Genomic DNA, 14,970 nt, shown 5'->3' on the forward strand with positions numbered 1-14,970 from the left:
TGTTTTATGATATATATGTTCATTATTCAATCTTTATATTTTAACCAAATTATTCAAACTAATACTCATTTAAACTTGAACCAAAGTTGCAGGACCACTGATTATTTGGTTGATTAAATTTGATCCCGCAAGTTTTGATTTATTCATATAATGATTGTTTTTTTTGTTCTTACTTTGTAATACCTGAAATGGAATTGTTTAATTAAATTCTTACCTTAAAATCGTATGTATTATTTTATTTCTAATACTTTCCAAAAGTAAAATATATTTCGAAGTCACATCACAACCATGACAAACGTCAGTCGTCAATGTTGACATTGACATTTTTAGATGATGCCGCTGCGTTTGCATACTATTTTTCTAGATGTTTATTATTACTAGAACGTAGTGTTATGATTATATGCTCTTTGATTAATACTAGTTGTCGTTCCTATTTATTCATAATTTTTGTCAAATAAGACGAATATCCGGCCATCATAATTATAAACTATTTACGAACGATATGGTAGAGAAACACTGAAGAGAGGTTATCCGGTTGCGAGTGGTGAAGATGGATAGGGGTAAGATGTCGTCTTCGGGGCGCGGAGGCAAGAGCAAGGCTCCGCAGCACCCGCAGGACATCTTCGCGCTGGGTACCAAGTCTACTGTCGTCGTATCGCGAGACCAGGAAAAGAGGAATATACACAAGCCTTCAAGTAGTGGTGAGTACGAGTATCATCGTAATATTAGGCGAGAGGCCGGAAAGCAGTCTTCCGTTTGACTTGTATATAACTAATAATAAAAGTCTTTATTGCTTTAAACCTTGGATATCATTTCACATTATAAAGTTTTGACAATATGAAACAGGTTTGTAACACATTTAGGTAGTGGGGTTGAGTCTCTGCCTCCCGAACTAGGTCCAAGCCTGTGACTCGGGAGTCAGTGATTCCTCCTAGGTACATGAGAGCTCTCAATTTAATAACAATAGTATCAGCAATATACGTTCTTAAACAGGGATATAAAGCAAATGACAAAAAGAAAAAAAAAAAGAAGTATACAAACAAACACAAAACACAAACTGACACAACTCGTAGATTTTGTCGCAAATGCATTTATCTTTCTTTCTTGAACCTTTCCAATAAATTTCAAAATGCTGTTAAGAGTAAATGGCAGATGTACACGCCTCTCCTCTATTGTCACGGTGCTAGAGTTTGTGTTCAGATATTTTAGACCACCTTGGCCTGTTCCATATATATCTGATGGTGACTGTACCATACATCAGATTTTTTATGTTGTGGTAGTAATATATAAAGTTGTTGTTGTTGTGTCACTAACATAAGGTATAAGTTCTAACTAACAAATTTGTGGACCATATGTTGTCTGTCAAATAAAGAAATTTAATTTAATTTAATTTAATTTAAAGATTTCAAAATTTATATTATTCAAGTTTCAATCACCGTTGCCTTTTAATTTATGTTTTGGTAAGTTTTGAGCAAAGAAAAATTAACATCATTTAGCTGCAGATTATATTAATTTGATTTGTATTATGAATGCTTTGTCATAGGTGTAGAACGCAAACGTGAAGGCACATCAACTTTTGGTGCTGCTCCACCCACCAAGAGATCTAGAATAGGCTCGCCAGCAGAGGCTGTTGGAGGGACATCCTTAGAGGTCGACCCTGTGGATCTTGTCCCCAATGTGCTGCAAGCTTTGGATACCCATAACTCTGATAAACTGGTAAGTCTAATGTTGATAGGTTTACCATAATACTTGTCAATATGTGTTCAATGTAACAGTTATTTATTATGTTTTTCCCGTTATGAACATGCATTTGAATAAAAACAAATATAGTTGGTCAATGGGCTGAATGAACACGACATGTGATCGACAGCCCGCCTGCTTCCGGCCGGGTGTCCCTACACTACATCTAGTTGGTCAAACCAATTTGTCGTTCAGTAACAACCAGGAAAATTATACTCATCCCTTTCTTTTTGGTGCTAGTACTAGTGTAAGACAAAGATAGTATGATTCTATCTGTCAATGTTTGAAATGAGACAGTCCTTTGACAAACTTATACATAATAAATTTCCAAAACTGAAGAAGGCTTATAGATCCCTGGTCTATAGAGGTCCTTTATGCTCTTTTGTAACTTGCGGTTATAGGGTCATTGCCTTAGTTTCCATCCATGCTCGAGTTTTCATCCCATTTTTAATTTACTTGCGAAATATAATTTTTATGTAGATAGATATATATTAATCCAAATTTGTGCAGCAATGTACGTTTATATTCAAATTTCGTCAAGTGGACGAAAACTAGCTCAATGACCCCTTTTGTACAGCCCTCTGAAGCAGCAATTTTGAAACTGAAAGTGACATTAATACAACTTTTATTTGTTTACAGCTTGGTCTTCTCACAGGCTCAATCCGTCTACTTAAGTCCCAACGCTCGAAACCCGACCCAATCCTCTGCATGAGTATGCTGTATTTGTGCAAAATCCGGCCAAACATGTTTGCACATGACGTTGTGACCCAGAGTTTATGCACGCTGTTGAAAAGGGAACAGGGGGCTGCATTTAAAAGTAAAGGAAATCCGCTGGTGTTTGTACTGGCGTGCAATATGCTGTATGCTGGGCATAGAGATAGTAATAATTGGCCTGATACTTTTATTAAGGTAAGCACTTTAATGCGTTTCAAACTGTCATTAGCTAACATAATAGCAAATGAAAACTTTTAAGGTCCGAGACCAGTCTGTTTACGTTTACACGGCCTTAACAAGAAATTAAATCAGACAAACAGACAAGAACCAAATGAAGTGTCTAACGTTAATGCCACTCAAAAGTAAAGTTACATAGGTACTTATAACGTAACATGAAGCCCGTGTAAACTTAAACAGACCGGTCTCCACAAACAGCACCCGTTCACGAGTATGACGCGTATCTCAGATTATCTTTATTTTATGAAAAATATTGCAGTTTATGCTGTGTTTATTTCTACCAGGTGTATATTGAAGATGCCTTAAACGAGAGGTGGTGGGTGGAATGTTCATGGTGTAAGTGCCTGGTTGAGAATATTGCCACTGCCTTCAGCACCAAGACTCCGCCTCCGCATCTGATCCCATCTGACAGTGCACTTGGTAAGCGTTAGTGTTAAATCTGATGGCACATGACACAAATAACCCCACCAACAATACATTCTGTCATCAATTTGGGTACAAAAATATATAATTATGTAATAAATTATGGTGATAGCGAGTTTGTGTTCACCTGACGACGCCTGCGTTGTAGATTTAAGATTATGGTCCCTGAATATATGTGACGTTTTCAACCAAAAGGTACCACATTGTCGCTTGTCGATAAGGTTGATTTCTAATTGAAGCTATATGGAAATAGCGCCTTACTGACAAGCGACAATAAGTACCCTTTTGGTTGAAAATGGCACAAATAAACATTAATAATTATGTACCATGATTTTCTTTTTTTCGTAAGATTTAAATTAAACGTAATAGATTTCGATTTATTAAGTTCATAATATGAAGTTATGTATATAAATTATTTTTACACTAATCTTCGTGCGCGAGTCCGACTCGCACTTGGCCGGTTTTTTAGATTTAAGCCACTAGACGGTAGACCCTACTATGCGAAATTGAGCCAAGCACGTGAAGTGTAGGGGGCAGCACCTACTTAGAAACGTGTTGTTTTCGCTTTCGATTCAGGTCAAGAGATGGCAGACCCTCCAACGCACGGTTTCTATACCAAGTTTCAAAAACCGGCCAAGTGCGAGTCCGACTCGCGTTCCAAGGGTTCCGTACATTACACAATTTAAACAATGTATTTTTTATGTGAAATGTCTTTAAAAACCCGTAAGGGTCGGATCAAAAACTAAGTAATTAAGTCCGACTCACGCTTGACTGCACATTTCTAATAGATTTCCAGTGATCTATAGGTATAGGTAAAGATCTATTTTGTGTATTTTTTTCAAAATTTTTGACCCAGTAGTTTCGGAGATAAAGGGGGGAATGGTCATTTTTTGCCTATTTTCTTGAATAACTTCTAAAATATATATTTTAAAATCATAAAAAAATATATTTGAGATTCTCACAATGAGCTCTTTCATTTGATATGTAACACGATATAGTTTAAATCACATTTAGAGACGGGTCTATCGCGAATTTATTTTGTTACCTTTATTTACCGACGTTTCGACACAGGTTTCACTGGTCGTGGTCGCGATAGACCCGTCTCTAAATGTGATTTAATATGTGTTCAAACCGCGAAAGTTTTAAACGATATAGTTTGACAAACTTTATTTTTTAATTTTCTCATTTACCCCCAAAAGTGGCCCCCGTGTTTAAAATTAATATGTTTACGTTACATGTCCATCTTTGGGTCACAAACTTACATATGTGTACCAAATTTCAACTTAATTGGTCCAGTAGTTTCGGAGAAAATAGGCTGTGACAGATGGACAGACAGACGCACGAGTGATCCTATAAGGGTTTTTTCCTTTTGAGGTCCGGAACCCTAAAAATGCAAATTAGTTGTGTTACTTAGGACCACTGTAACCATATTTTTTACCTTTTCACGGATAGTAGACTAAAAGCTTATTTGTTTAATAGCTGCTGGCGGCACGATGTCGCCGTCAGGGTCGGGTTCTCCGTTGATGGGAAGCACGGATGACGATCCTGACAACACAGACCTAGAGTATACCGTTTTTCCCAGGTAACATAACATGTTTTTATTTCTGATTAACTATACCTAGTCGGCTCAATAAGTTCTGTCACTGGCCTTTAAAATTTAAATTTGGAACTCCTAAAACAAAAACCGTTCTGCATTTGAATTTCGAATCTTTATTAAATATTTGAGTAGTATAATTTTGCAATTTTCTGTTTTCTTCAACATGGAGTGGACGCTTAAAGATAGCCGTACCGCAATAATTGCACTATATCGTTGTGGTCACTCGCCGACTAAAATTTTTAAGCTACTTGAAAATTTAAAATTCTCTCTAAGATTTGTGTATCGTACCATAGAAAGATACAGTGAGGTCTCTAGTTTAAATGACAAGAAAAGAAGCGGTCGTCCGCGTACAGCTAGGACTCCAGCGGTTGTACAAGCAATTAGGGCACGCATTGCCAGAAATCCCGCTAGGAAACAAAAAGTTATGGCCCTCCAGATGGGTTTGAGCAAAAACACGGTGAAAAGAGTGCTTAATCAAGACCTGAGACTTCGTGCTTATAAACGAAAAACTGGCCATCTTCTCAATTGTCGGCTTAAAGCTTTAAGGCTTAAAAGATCTAAAGCTTTATTGAAGAAGTACGCTAAAAATAAGCACCGTTGTATACTGTTTTCGGACGAGAAAATTTTTGACATAGAAGAAAACTGTAATAAACAAAATGATAGAGTGTACGCTCGCAATAGTAAAGAAGCGTCTAATAGCATTCCCCGTATTCAAAGAGGTCATCACCCTTCATCTGTGATGGTTTGGCTGGGAGTTTCTTATGCGGGCGTCACTAGTATGCATTTTTGTGAGAAAGGAGTAAAAACTAGTGCCAAAGTGTACCAAAACACGGTGTTGACTAATATTGTGAAACCACTATCCCATACGATGTTTCTAAACCAGCATTGGGTTTTCCAGCAGGACTCTGCTCCAGCCCATAAGGCAAAGTCTACACAAGCCTGGCTCGCCTCCAATAAAATCGACTTTATACGGCATGAAGATTGGCCCTCCTCTAGCCCAGATCTTAATCCTTTAGACTATAAAATATGGCAGTATTTAGAGGAAAAGGTGTGCTCAAAACCTCATGCAAATCTAGACTCGCTGAAAAAATCTCTTGCTACGGCAGTGGCCAATATCGACATGAAAGTGGTGCGTGAATCCATTGACGACTGGCCACGAAGACTTCAAGCCTGTGTAGATAATTATGGCGGTCATTTTGAATAAATGTTATACATTTAGATTCTCTAGTTTATAAGCTTTCAAACGCTGTACAAATTATACGGAATAAACTTAAACTTTTGATTTTATTTGATACTATGTATATGACAGAACTTATGAGCCGACTAGGTATAATGATGATGATATTTAGACGGGCAGTATAATTTCTGCGGTTTATATTTTCGCAGTAATAAACTTAAGATTTTCTTATTTTACCTACTAGCTACTATCCGCAACTAGAGGTTCAAGTTCTCAGTCCTTAAATGTATTTTTTCTTATCTGCAAGAGCAAATTAAGTTATGTTTCATAAATTCAACAAAAACTTCCTCAATTATGGAGGAACTTGTAACACAGAATGATTATTTTCCTTTTTAAATATTATTGTACGTGCTGTAAGTTTGTCTATCTATCTAATTCGAATTTTCCACTCATTTACTCTAAGGTTAGCTGGAAGAGATCCCTTATAGGGATAAGCTCGCCTTTGTACCTAAATTTATATGAATTTCATGTTAACTATTTTTTTTGTACAATAAAGTGATTTACTACTACTACTATTGAACTGCCAAATCTCACCACTTAAATTCTTGTACACAGATATTCCAGTAGCTATGAAACTGTTGAGGCGCTGGTGCTGGAGGCCATCAAAGACCAGATCCAGCGGCGCGCCGCGCCGGACGCTATTGGGAAAGGATTTTTGAAACTGTTGTCTGCTACTTGTGGTTTCCCCGAGGTAACATGTGTTTTCACGTAAAAAATAAAAAATAAAAATTATTTATTTCAGATCAAAAGCGATCCATATTTTGTTAGTAGTAGTTTTCAAATAAAAATCACACAATACGTAATAAGCCGGGTCCACGCAGAGCGAGCATACGCGCGAGGCAATTTCGTCGCGCACAAAAGAGGCAGTGTAGACTTGCCTCGACCGAGGCGGCTCGCGCAAGGCACGTCTACACTGCCCCTTTTGTGCGCGACGAAATTGCCTCGCGCGTATACTCGCTCTGTGTGGACCCGGCAATTGAAATTCGCATCAAATACGGAAAAGCTAAGACGGAAAGTCTAATAATGTTTGTACACTGCAAAAGTTTCCAGATCTTGAAGAAGTGTTCTACCTTCTAGTCCTAACTTGGTTAACAATAAAACTTAATATTATACGAGTAATTTCACTACGGAAGTGCCCATGATAGGTAAGTACGATAATGCCCTTTGACTTGTCTTCTTAGTGTAACGATATCGTGCTTCAAGACGGCCAGTGAAAAGTCACTACATGTTTTTATTTCGAGACATTACTAGTTAGAATTACCATCAGGCAAGCTAGCTCTGGATCACGATTAACCCTCTGAACGCCTCGCCTGTCGTGTGCGGCACGATATCTCATCAACTTTGTCGGCATGCACAAAAGTTCATATTGGACTGTAGCTGCGCGCGTCTGTTGACGTCTATGGTGGTTGAAGGCTTAAAGTAAACGAATTCAAATCCCTTTTTATTTCAGATTCGAATGATATCCGCCTCCCGCCTCGAAGCGTGGCTCCACTCGGGCAAGCTATGGCGCGCCGCGCAAGAACTGCTCGCGTACGTGTGCTGCAACGCCGACGCGTGCGGGCCCACTGCGGCGCGCGACCACGAGGTGCTGGCGCAGCTGGCCCGCATGCGGCTCAAGACCAAGCCGCTGCAGCAGGCGTACCAGGCCTGTCTCAGGTAACATGTGTCCACTGCGGCGCGCGACCACGAGGTGCTGGCGCAGCTGGCCCGCATGCGGCTCAAGACCAAACCGAATATGACTTAGGTACTATAAGTAGCATAGCTTCTTATCCTATCGACCGCGCCAGTACAGCTTTACTTACAATACAATACAATACAAATGAGTTTATTTCATTACTTTTTACAGCATTTCTTAGTTATAGTATAACTACAGCACTATACAAAGAAAACATCCATACTAAATGTAAATGCTAATATCTACTTTCACAACGGTGTTCGGTGTTCTTGTCCCTAGGGAGATGGTGTCCGACAGCCCAGCACTACTCCGCAGCGTGGTCACTCACACGATCTACAACGAGCTGTCCAACGTGCGCTCCCCGAACAACATGGCGGTGCTGGCCGCGCTCATACAAGCGCAGCCGCAGGCTGTACCCGCCGCCATGGCGGACACGTACCAGGTAATTTAAAAATAGTCCAACACAGGAAACGCCATCTTCCATACTATCCATACGAATCCATACTATCCATACTAATAATATAAATGCGAAAGTCTGTCTGTCTGTGTGTTACCTCTTCACGCTTAAACCGCTGAACCGATTTAGATGAAATTTGGCATAGAGATAGGTTGAGGCCCTGAGAAGGACATAGGATAGTTTTTATCCCGAAAATCATCCCTTAAGAAAGTAAAAAGCGGGGTGGAATTGAGATAATTAACGAAGTGCCTGCTAATTTGTGTGCATAATATGCTCAAATTTAGATTGCTATGAGATTTTCTCCAGGCTCTATTCTTACTCTAGCTGCGGTTACTAAGTCCACGCAGACGAAGTCGCGGGCAAAAGCTAGTAATATAAATGCGAAAGTCTGTCTGTCTGTGTGTTACCTCTTCACGCTTAAACCGCTGAACCGATTCAGTTGAAATTGGACATAGAGATAGTTTGAGTCCCTGGGAAGGACAAAGGATAGTTTTTATCCCGAAGATCATCCCTTAAGACTGTGAAAATTATCTCACTTCCACCCGAAAGTGAGATAATTGATGCATCCCCTGACAATGATGTAAGTATAATGCTCAAATTGAATCATTGCCTTTACATTTTATCAAGGCGTTAGAAGTTAGACTTGTCTCTCATATAAGGATATAAGGAAGTCGGTAAACGGAATCAATAAAAAGCAGATTGGACAAAAAAAGAAGCTACCCAAAATACTAATTCTACGCTGACGAAGTCGCGGGCAAAAGCTAGTCCATACTAATACTATACTACCTATATATACTATATATTAATATTATAAATGCGAAAGTCTGTCTGTCTGTCTGTCTGTATGTTCCCTCTTCACGCTTAAACCGCTGAATCGATTTAGAAGATTTGGCATAGAGATAGGTTAAGTCCCTGAGAAGGACATAGGATAGTTTTTATCCCGAAAATCATCCCTTGAAGAAAGTAAAAAACGGGGTGGAATTGACATAATTAATGAAATGCCTGCTGATTTGTGTGCATAATATGCTCAAATTGAATAATTGCTTTAAGATTTTCTCCAGGCGCTATTCTTACTCTAGCTGGGGTTACTAAGTCCACGCAGACGAAGTCGCGGGCAAAAGCTAGTATTATATAAAAACAGCTCGATCTCGGGTGTACATACCTTGTGCACTTGTTTCAGTTTCAGTTCTTTATTAGATTTCTTAAGATAAAATTGTATACAATAAAATAACTTAGCCTAAATCATGCATAACATTCCAAATGTAATTCTGAATAACATAAATTGACAAAAGGCTGATCAATGTCCAAACTAACGTAAAGATGTCACATTGAATAATATTGATAACTAGATTTTACACAATTAATGATAAATATACACTTAAAAACAGATGAAGTAATAATAAAGTAAAGCTATTTAATAACTATATAATCATACTAGCTTTTGCCCGCGACTTCGTCTGCGTGGAATTAGTAATTTGGGTTCCTTAATGCTTATCTGCTTTTTAATCCATCCTTTTTTCACCCCCAAATTGGTCCACACTATACATTTCCACCCCATTTTTTACACCCTTAAGGGATGATTTCGGGGATAAAAGTTATTCTATATCCTTTCCCACAGCTCAAACTATCCCCATACCAAGTTTCATCTAAATCGGTTCAGCGGTTATTGATTCCCCATACAAATTTCCACCCCCCTTTTCACCCCCTTGAGGGGTGAGTTCTGGGATAAAAGTATTTTATAAAATGTCAAAAGCACTAGTTATTACCAAAATACTCATCGAGACTGTAAAAAGGCCTCGTAGCCAAATAGCATTTAAGATTCTGGGATAATATTCTCAGGTCTTCAGACTCTTTAATTTCATCTGGTAGACGGTTAAATATTTTTATTGCTGAATAATTGATGCTTTTTAGGGTTCCGTGCCCAAAGGGTAAAAACGGGACCCTATTACTAAGACTCCGCTGTCCTTCTGTCCGTCCGTCTGTCTGTCTGTCACCAGGCTGTATCTCATGAACCGTGATAGCTAGACAGTTGAAATTTTCACAGATGATGTATTTCTGTTGCCGCTATAACAACAAATACTAAAAACAGCATAATATAAATATTTAAATGGGGCTCCCATACAACAAACGTGATTTTTTTGCTGTTTTTTTCCGTAATGGTACGGAACCCTTCGTGCGCGAGTCCGACTCGCACTTGGCCGTTTTTTTTATTAGTAGTATCAAAATACTTATTTTTAATTTTCGTAAAAGAGCTAACCGTTGGTGTTTTACAGGAGCTGGTGCTGCGTCAGGAAGACTACCTGCGTCCACTGCGCGCCCTGTCTCGAGAATGCGTACGCGCAGCGCGGGCCGACGCTCAGGCGCTAGTGCCGCTAGCGCGCGCGCTCGCCATGCCGCCGCCACACGAGCCGCCGCAAGAGGTACACACTACACACTACACACTACACACGTCACACTGTTATGTGACAACGCTAAGTAACCAGGGGCGTAGCTAGAGGATATGGCGCCCGGGGCAGTCACCAAATTTGCGCCCCCTGACGACTAATAAAAGGTTCCCTGCTGCTGCCTTTTGCCCATTTTGGCGCCCCCCCCTTGGATGGCGCCCGGGGCACTGCTCCCCCCCCTGCCCCTCCCCCCCTAGTTACGCCACTGTAAGTAACTAAGACTCCAGTCAGTCACTAGGCTGTATCTCATGAACCGTGATAGCTAGACAGTTGAAATTTTCACAGATGATGTATTTCTGTTGCAGCTACAACAACAAATACTAAAAAGTATGGAACCCTCGGTGGGCGAGTCCGACACGCACTTGTCCGTCTTTTTTTGGATTTGCGGCAGTAATGCAGTCGGCAGTAATGTCGTGCTGCAATACTGCAGCAGTAGTGCAGCTGCGGTCGGAATTCTAACGTCTACTTATTATTCGTCAGTTTACTAATTCGGTTTGCCTAATGTTGTTCAATGGAGTACGCAGTTCACGGAAATCTAGGATTTTTTCTAGGAATTAACAGCGGTATTATTAACACCAAAAACGACGCAAGCGTCGCATGATATCTTATATTTTACGCCTTTTATTGAGCCGATCGTCGGATAGACGCGCATTTCTTTTAGTTTTGTATTTGTTATACGTACCTACGTAATTCCAACTTATTAGGTATGTTATATACACTACACAACACCCGGGACTTACAATTTATTTTGAAAAGGATTTCCAAAAAACACTGTTTACTTGCTAGAGTCGCTGATCGTACCTGTACGTATAGTGCCGGCTGCCGCATTCTTGAGCAGCGGCGATACTAGGTTGAAAGAGAGCGCTCCGACTCCGACCTTTCGCTCTGGCCTCTTGACAACTAGCGACATCTCTAGACGGCGTGGCGCGGCAGGTGGGTGAATTGAATACTTCAATAGTTCCAGCAAAGATAGATATAACTCCGTAATAGATGGATACAGTCTAAGGAAAAAACGTGCCTCGAAAATCACGAAAATTTGATTCTCGATCAGAGGGCGCCACTAGTTTTGGCCTACTCTCGTATAGAGGGCGTTGACTGCTTCGTTTGTTATTTATAATTTTAACGCATATCAGTGAAAGAACATGGGTCAAAATCATATAAAAATAATTAATGCAAATAAAAAAATCATTTATCCATATTTAAATACATTTTAACGTATTTTCATAAATCTTCATTTTTAGTTTTAAAGTGTGTCGATAGATGGCAGTGAATTTATAGCGGTTACAAAATTTACTGACAGGTACCACTCTATCTTATTATATCCTCTTTGGTTTCAGTGAAGTGACCGTCCGACGGCTTATACATTAATCGCACTTAAACTATTGTGAGACATATTTCAAAATATTTATCAGTACGCCACTCTCCACCCTCTACTACTCTACTCTTTAATAGCAATTTGCTATTTGTAGATCGAGCGGTGCTATCGGCTCAATGTTTCACTTCCGTGCTGTTCACATTTAACGAAGAGGTAAATGCAATTTTTCAACACAAATTTATTTGCCAAAAGAAGACATTAATTAAAAAAACCGGCTAAGTGTGAGTCGGACTCGCCCACCGAGGGTTCCGTACTTTTTAGTATTTGTTGTTATAGCGGCAATAGAAATACATCATCTATGAAAATTTCAACTGTCTAGCTATCACGGTTCATGAGATAGAGCCTGGTGACATACGGACAGCGGAGTCTTAGTAATATGGTCCCGTTTTTACCCTTTGGGTACGGAACCCTAAAAATACAAATTCTTCCAGGTGTGTTTCGTTGTCAGTTGGCTTGGGGTATATAATAACCTGTTGTTGTAAGAAGTGAGGACCATTTTGCCATAACGAATTGCCGATTAGTTCTGCTGGACGAACTCCACGAGATGCACAATCCCTCCCTCCCTCCACGCTTCTGCCGCCGGTCCGTTGTCCGCCGCCTGAACAGCCTCTGATGGTAACTTGAACAGAGGTAACAGCATGACCAGGAGGGCGTTCGCACGATGTTCCCGCCCAACTAACAATTCGAGGCAGAATAAAGGTTTATGCGACCAAATTTTGTGGTCGTATAAACGTCGTATATACGTTTATACGACGCGATTTGGGCGCATCTTATTCAACTTAAAGACGTAAAAAAGTTGAGTAATGGTCGTTTGAATACCCATTTAGTTGCATGTAGTTAGGGCATGCCGTGCAAACAATAGGATGAGGTGAGAGACATGGAATTCTTAAATGAAATATTAATATTTTTTTGCAGATCCGTGAGCGCGCGTTCAACTCCATCGCCGACCTGTTCTGCTGTCTGTGCCTAGTGACAGCATCGCACAGCAAACACATCCCCGAGTACCGTCAGCAACTGTGTGTGATTCAGTGCTGTGCTTTAGGCTGGTTGCTTGACACAGCGGCGGCGGTGTACCGTCCGCAAAGACACGACTTCCAGCTAGCGCTCAATAAAGTAAGTTACAAAACAAGAATACACTATTTAAAAAAAAAAACATTTATTTCAGACTAAAAGGTCTATACATGGTATGGTTAGCAAACATTATATAAAATATAAAAATAAAAAAGCCTTTTATTTCTGGGTTGAAACTTAATCTAAATTTTTCTAAACCCAATATGTCTAATATCTAATGATCACTCCAGAACCCTCCTAAGAGGTATAGGCCTCTTCCAGAATCTGCCACTTTCTTCGGTCTTGGGCCTCCCATATCCAGTTGGCCCCCACTGTTTTAATTATGTCGTCCGACCATCGTGGCCAATGGCCGTCTTCTCTTCCTCTTTCCGTCTGGACCTTTCCAGGCCGTTGTGTGAAAAGTCCACCTCTCGTCTTGGAGTCTGGCAACATGGCCAGCCCATCTCCATTTTTGTTTCTGGGCCTGGCTTAGTGCGTCTATAAGCTTAGTTTTTTCTCGGATTATGGAATGTCTGATCTTGTAAATTTTTCTTATTTTAAGTATACTCCGTTCCATGCCCCTTTGCAAACATTACAATCTTATTACTAGTGTTAGTACGGCATAAAAAACTAAAAACTAAAAAAAAAAAACTAAAACTAAAAACTAGACGGCGAGTGCATGCAGCCTCTGCCAACGGTTGAGCATGGTAGTAGGGTAATAAGTAAGCGCCTTGAGTACGCACTTTTGTCTCAGGCGATGCCGCTTGGCACGATTGTTCCTTGGGTCAAACAAAACTGATTTGGCCCGGTAGCCACGAAATCGTACCGTGCATACCCCCCAAAAAGGGGGGGTGAAAGGGTCGGCTCCCCAGGCCCAATATATGCTATATTTCTTCCTGCTCTTAGCAACTAGAGCAAGTTATATATCATTTTGTACTGTACCTTTAAATTTATTCGTAAACATAAACGAGATTAAATAAACTAACTAATCTCTAAAACTAAACTAAACTTAAAATAAACTTATAAATAAAAAATGCTCCCCAGGTCGCTATCATGTGGTGTGGACGTTATGGTGCCCAGAAGACTGGCAGCGTTACCTCTTTGGATGGCCAGACTTAGTCTCTGGCCAAAGTAGCTGCCAGCCCTCTGGTCACCAGAGGCGTCTACAAGGCGCTCGGAAATATCCTTAAATAATGATCTGATAAACTATTTAAATACCTATTATAACCTGTTGATAAGATCATGGTTGTCCTTAAAAAGTGCAGGATTACGAAATAATGAAAGTAAAATACTTTGTCTACATTATTTTCAATTTCTATTGAAATCACTTCAGCGGGTCCGATTCGATAATCCTAATTATTCCTTTGTTGCCAGATAATGTTCGTGGAGCCGGCGGACACGTACAGCAAACCGGATAATTGGCCACCGGAGTCCGAGCGCGCGCTCACGTACCGGTTGTGCTGCGAAACGCCACTGCCACAGAACACCCTGCTGCGAGTCATCTTCATCGGTCTCGCTAAGGTCACGCCTAGTCACTAGCTAACCTAAATCTACTTTAAAACAACTTAACCAAAGACCCCGCCTAAATTTTCTTAAACCACGCCCACTCGTACCCCGTACCCACTAACGAAGATACTTTTGGATGCTTTGGCAAATAGGAATATAGTCTAAGAGTCATACTTGAAGATATTACTCATATTTGGGACTATAAACTGATATTCGTTTTGTCATATACAGGAGATCCCAGTAGGGCCTGCCGAAACATTCGAACTGGTGGAACAACTAGTCCGCCGCGCCTGCGCCCTACCACCGGACGACACTCCCCTACCCGTGGACAAGTTGGAACTGGCCGACTACGTGTTCCAACTGTGCCAGTTCACCCCGCCCGACAACATCACCTTACCACCCGGGTAACCACCTTATCTCAAACACATAAGGTCTACATTCGAGATGGTGGAACAAATGGTCGGCCGCTCCTGCGCCCTACCACCGAACGACACTCCCCGACCCGTGGACAAGAT

At 40.4% G+C, this 14,970-nt stretch overlaps 1 protein-coding gene across 1 annotated transcript in view; it reads left to right on the top strand.

The window, feature by feature from the left end:
• The first annotated feature begins 351 nt into the window (after positions 1-351).
• Positions 352-14,970, top strand: part of LOC134748227 (integrator complex subunit 1) — a 72,720-nt gene continuing 58,101 nt past the window's right edge. Inside the window, exons 1-12 of the mRNA XM_063682948.1 lie at positions 352-701; positions 1,544-1,716; positions 2,380-2,649; positions 2,976-3,111; positions 4,594-4,696; positions 6,504-6,639; positions 7,399-7,604; positions 7,903-8,065; positions 10,354-10,500; positions 12,815-13,012; positions 14,324-14,470; positions 14,687-14,859. Coding sequence (XP_063539018.1) covers positions 551-701; positions 1,544-1,716; positions 2,380-2,649; positions 2,976-3,111; positions 4,594-4,696; positions 6,504-6,639; positions 7,399-7,604; positions 7,903-8,065; positions 10,354-10,500; positions 12,815-13,012; positions 14,324-14,470; positions 14,687-14,859 — 2,003 coding nt within the window. The 5' untranslated portion in view covers positions 352-550. The remainder of the gene's footprint in view (positions 702-1,543; positions 1,717-2,379; positions 2,650-2,975; positions 3,112-4,593; positions 4,697-6,503; positions 6,640-7,398; positions 7,605-7,902; positions 8,066-10,353; positions 10,501-12,814; positions 13,013-14,323; positions 14,471-14,686; positions 14,860-14,970) is intronic.

The sequence above is a fragment of the Cydia strobilella genome, chromosome 16 (assembly GCF_947568885.1).
Source record: "Cydia strobilella chromosome 16, ilCydStro3.1, whole genome shotgun sequence".
In the NCBI taxonomy this organism is placed as follows: domain Eukaryota; kingdom Metazoa; phylum Arthropoda; class Insecta; order Lepidoptera; family Tortricidae; genus Cydia; species Cydia strobilella.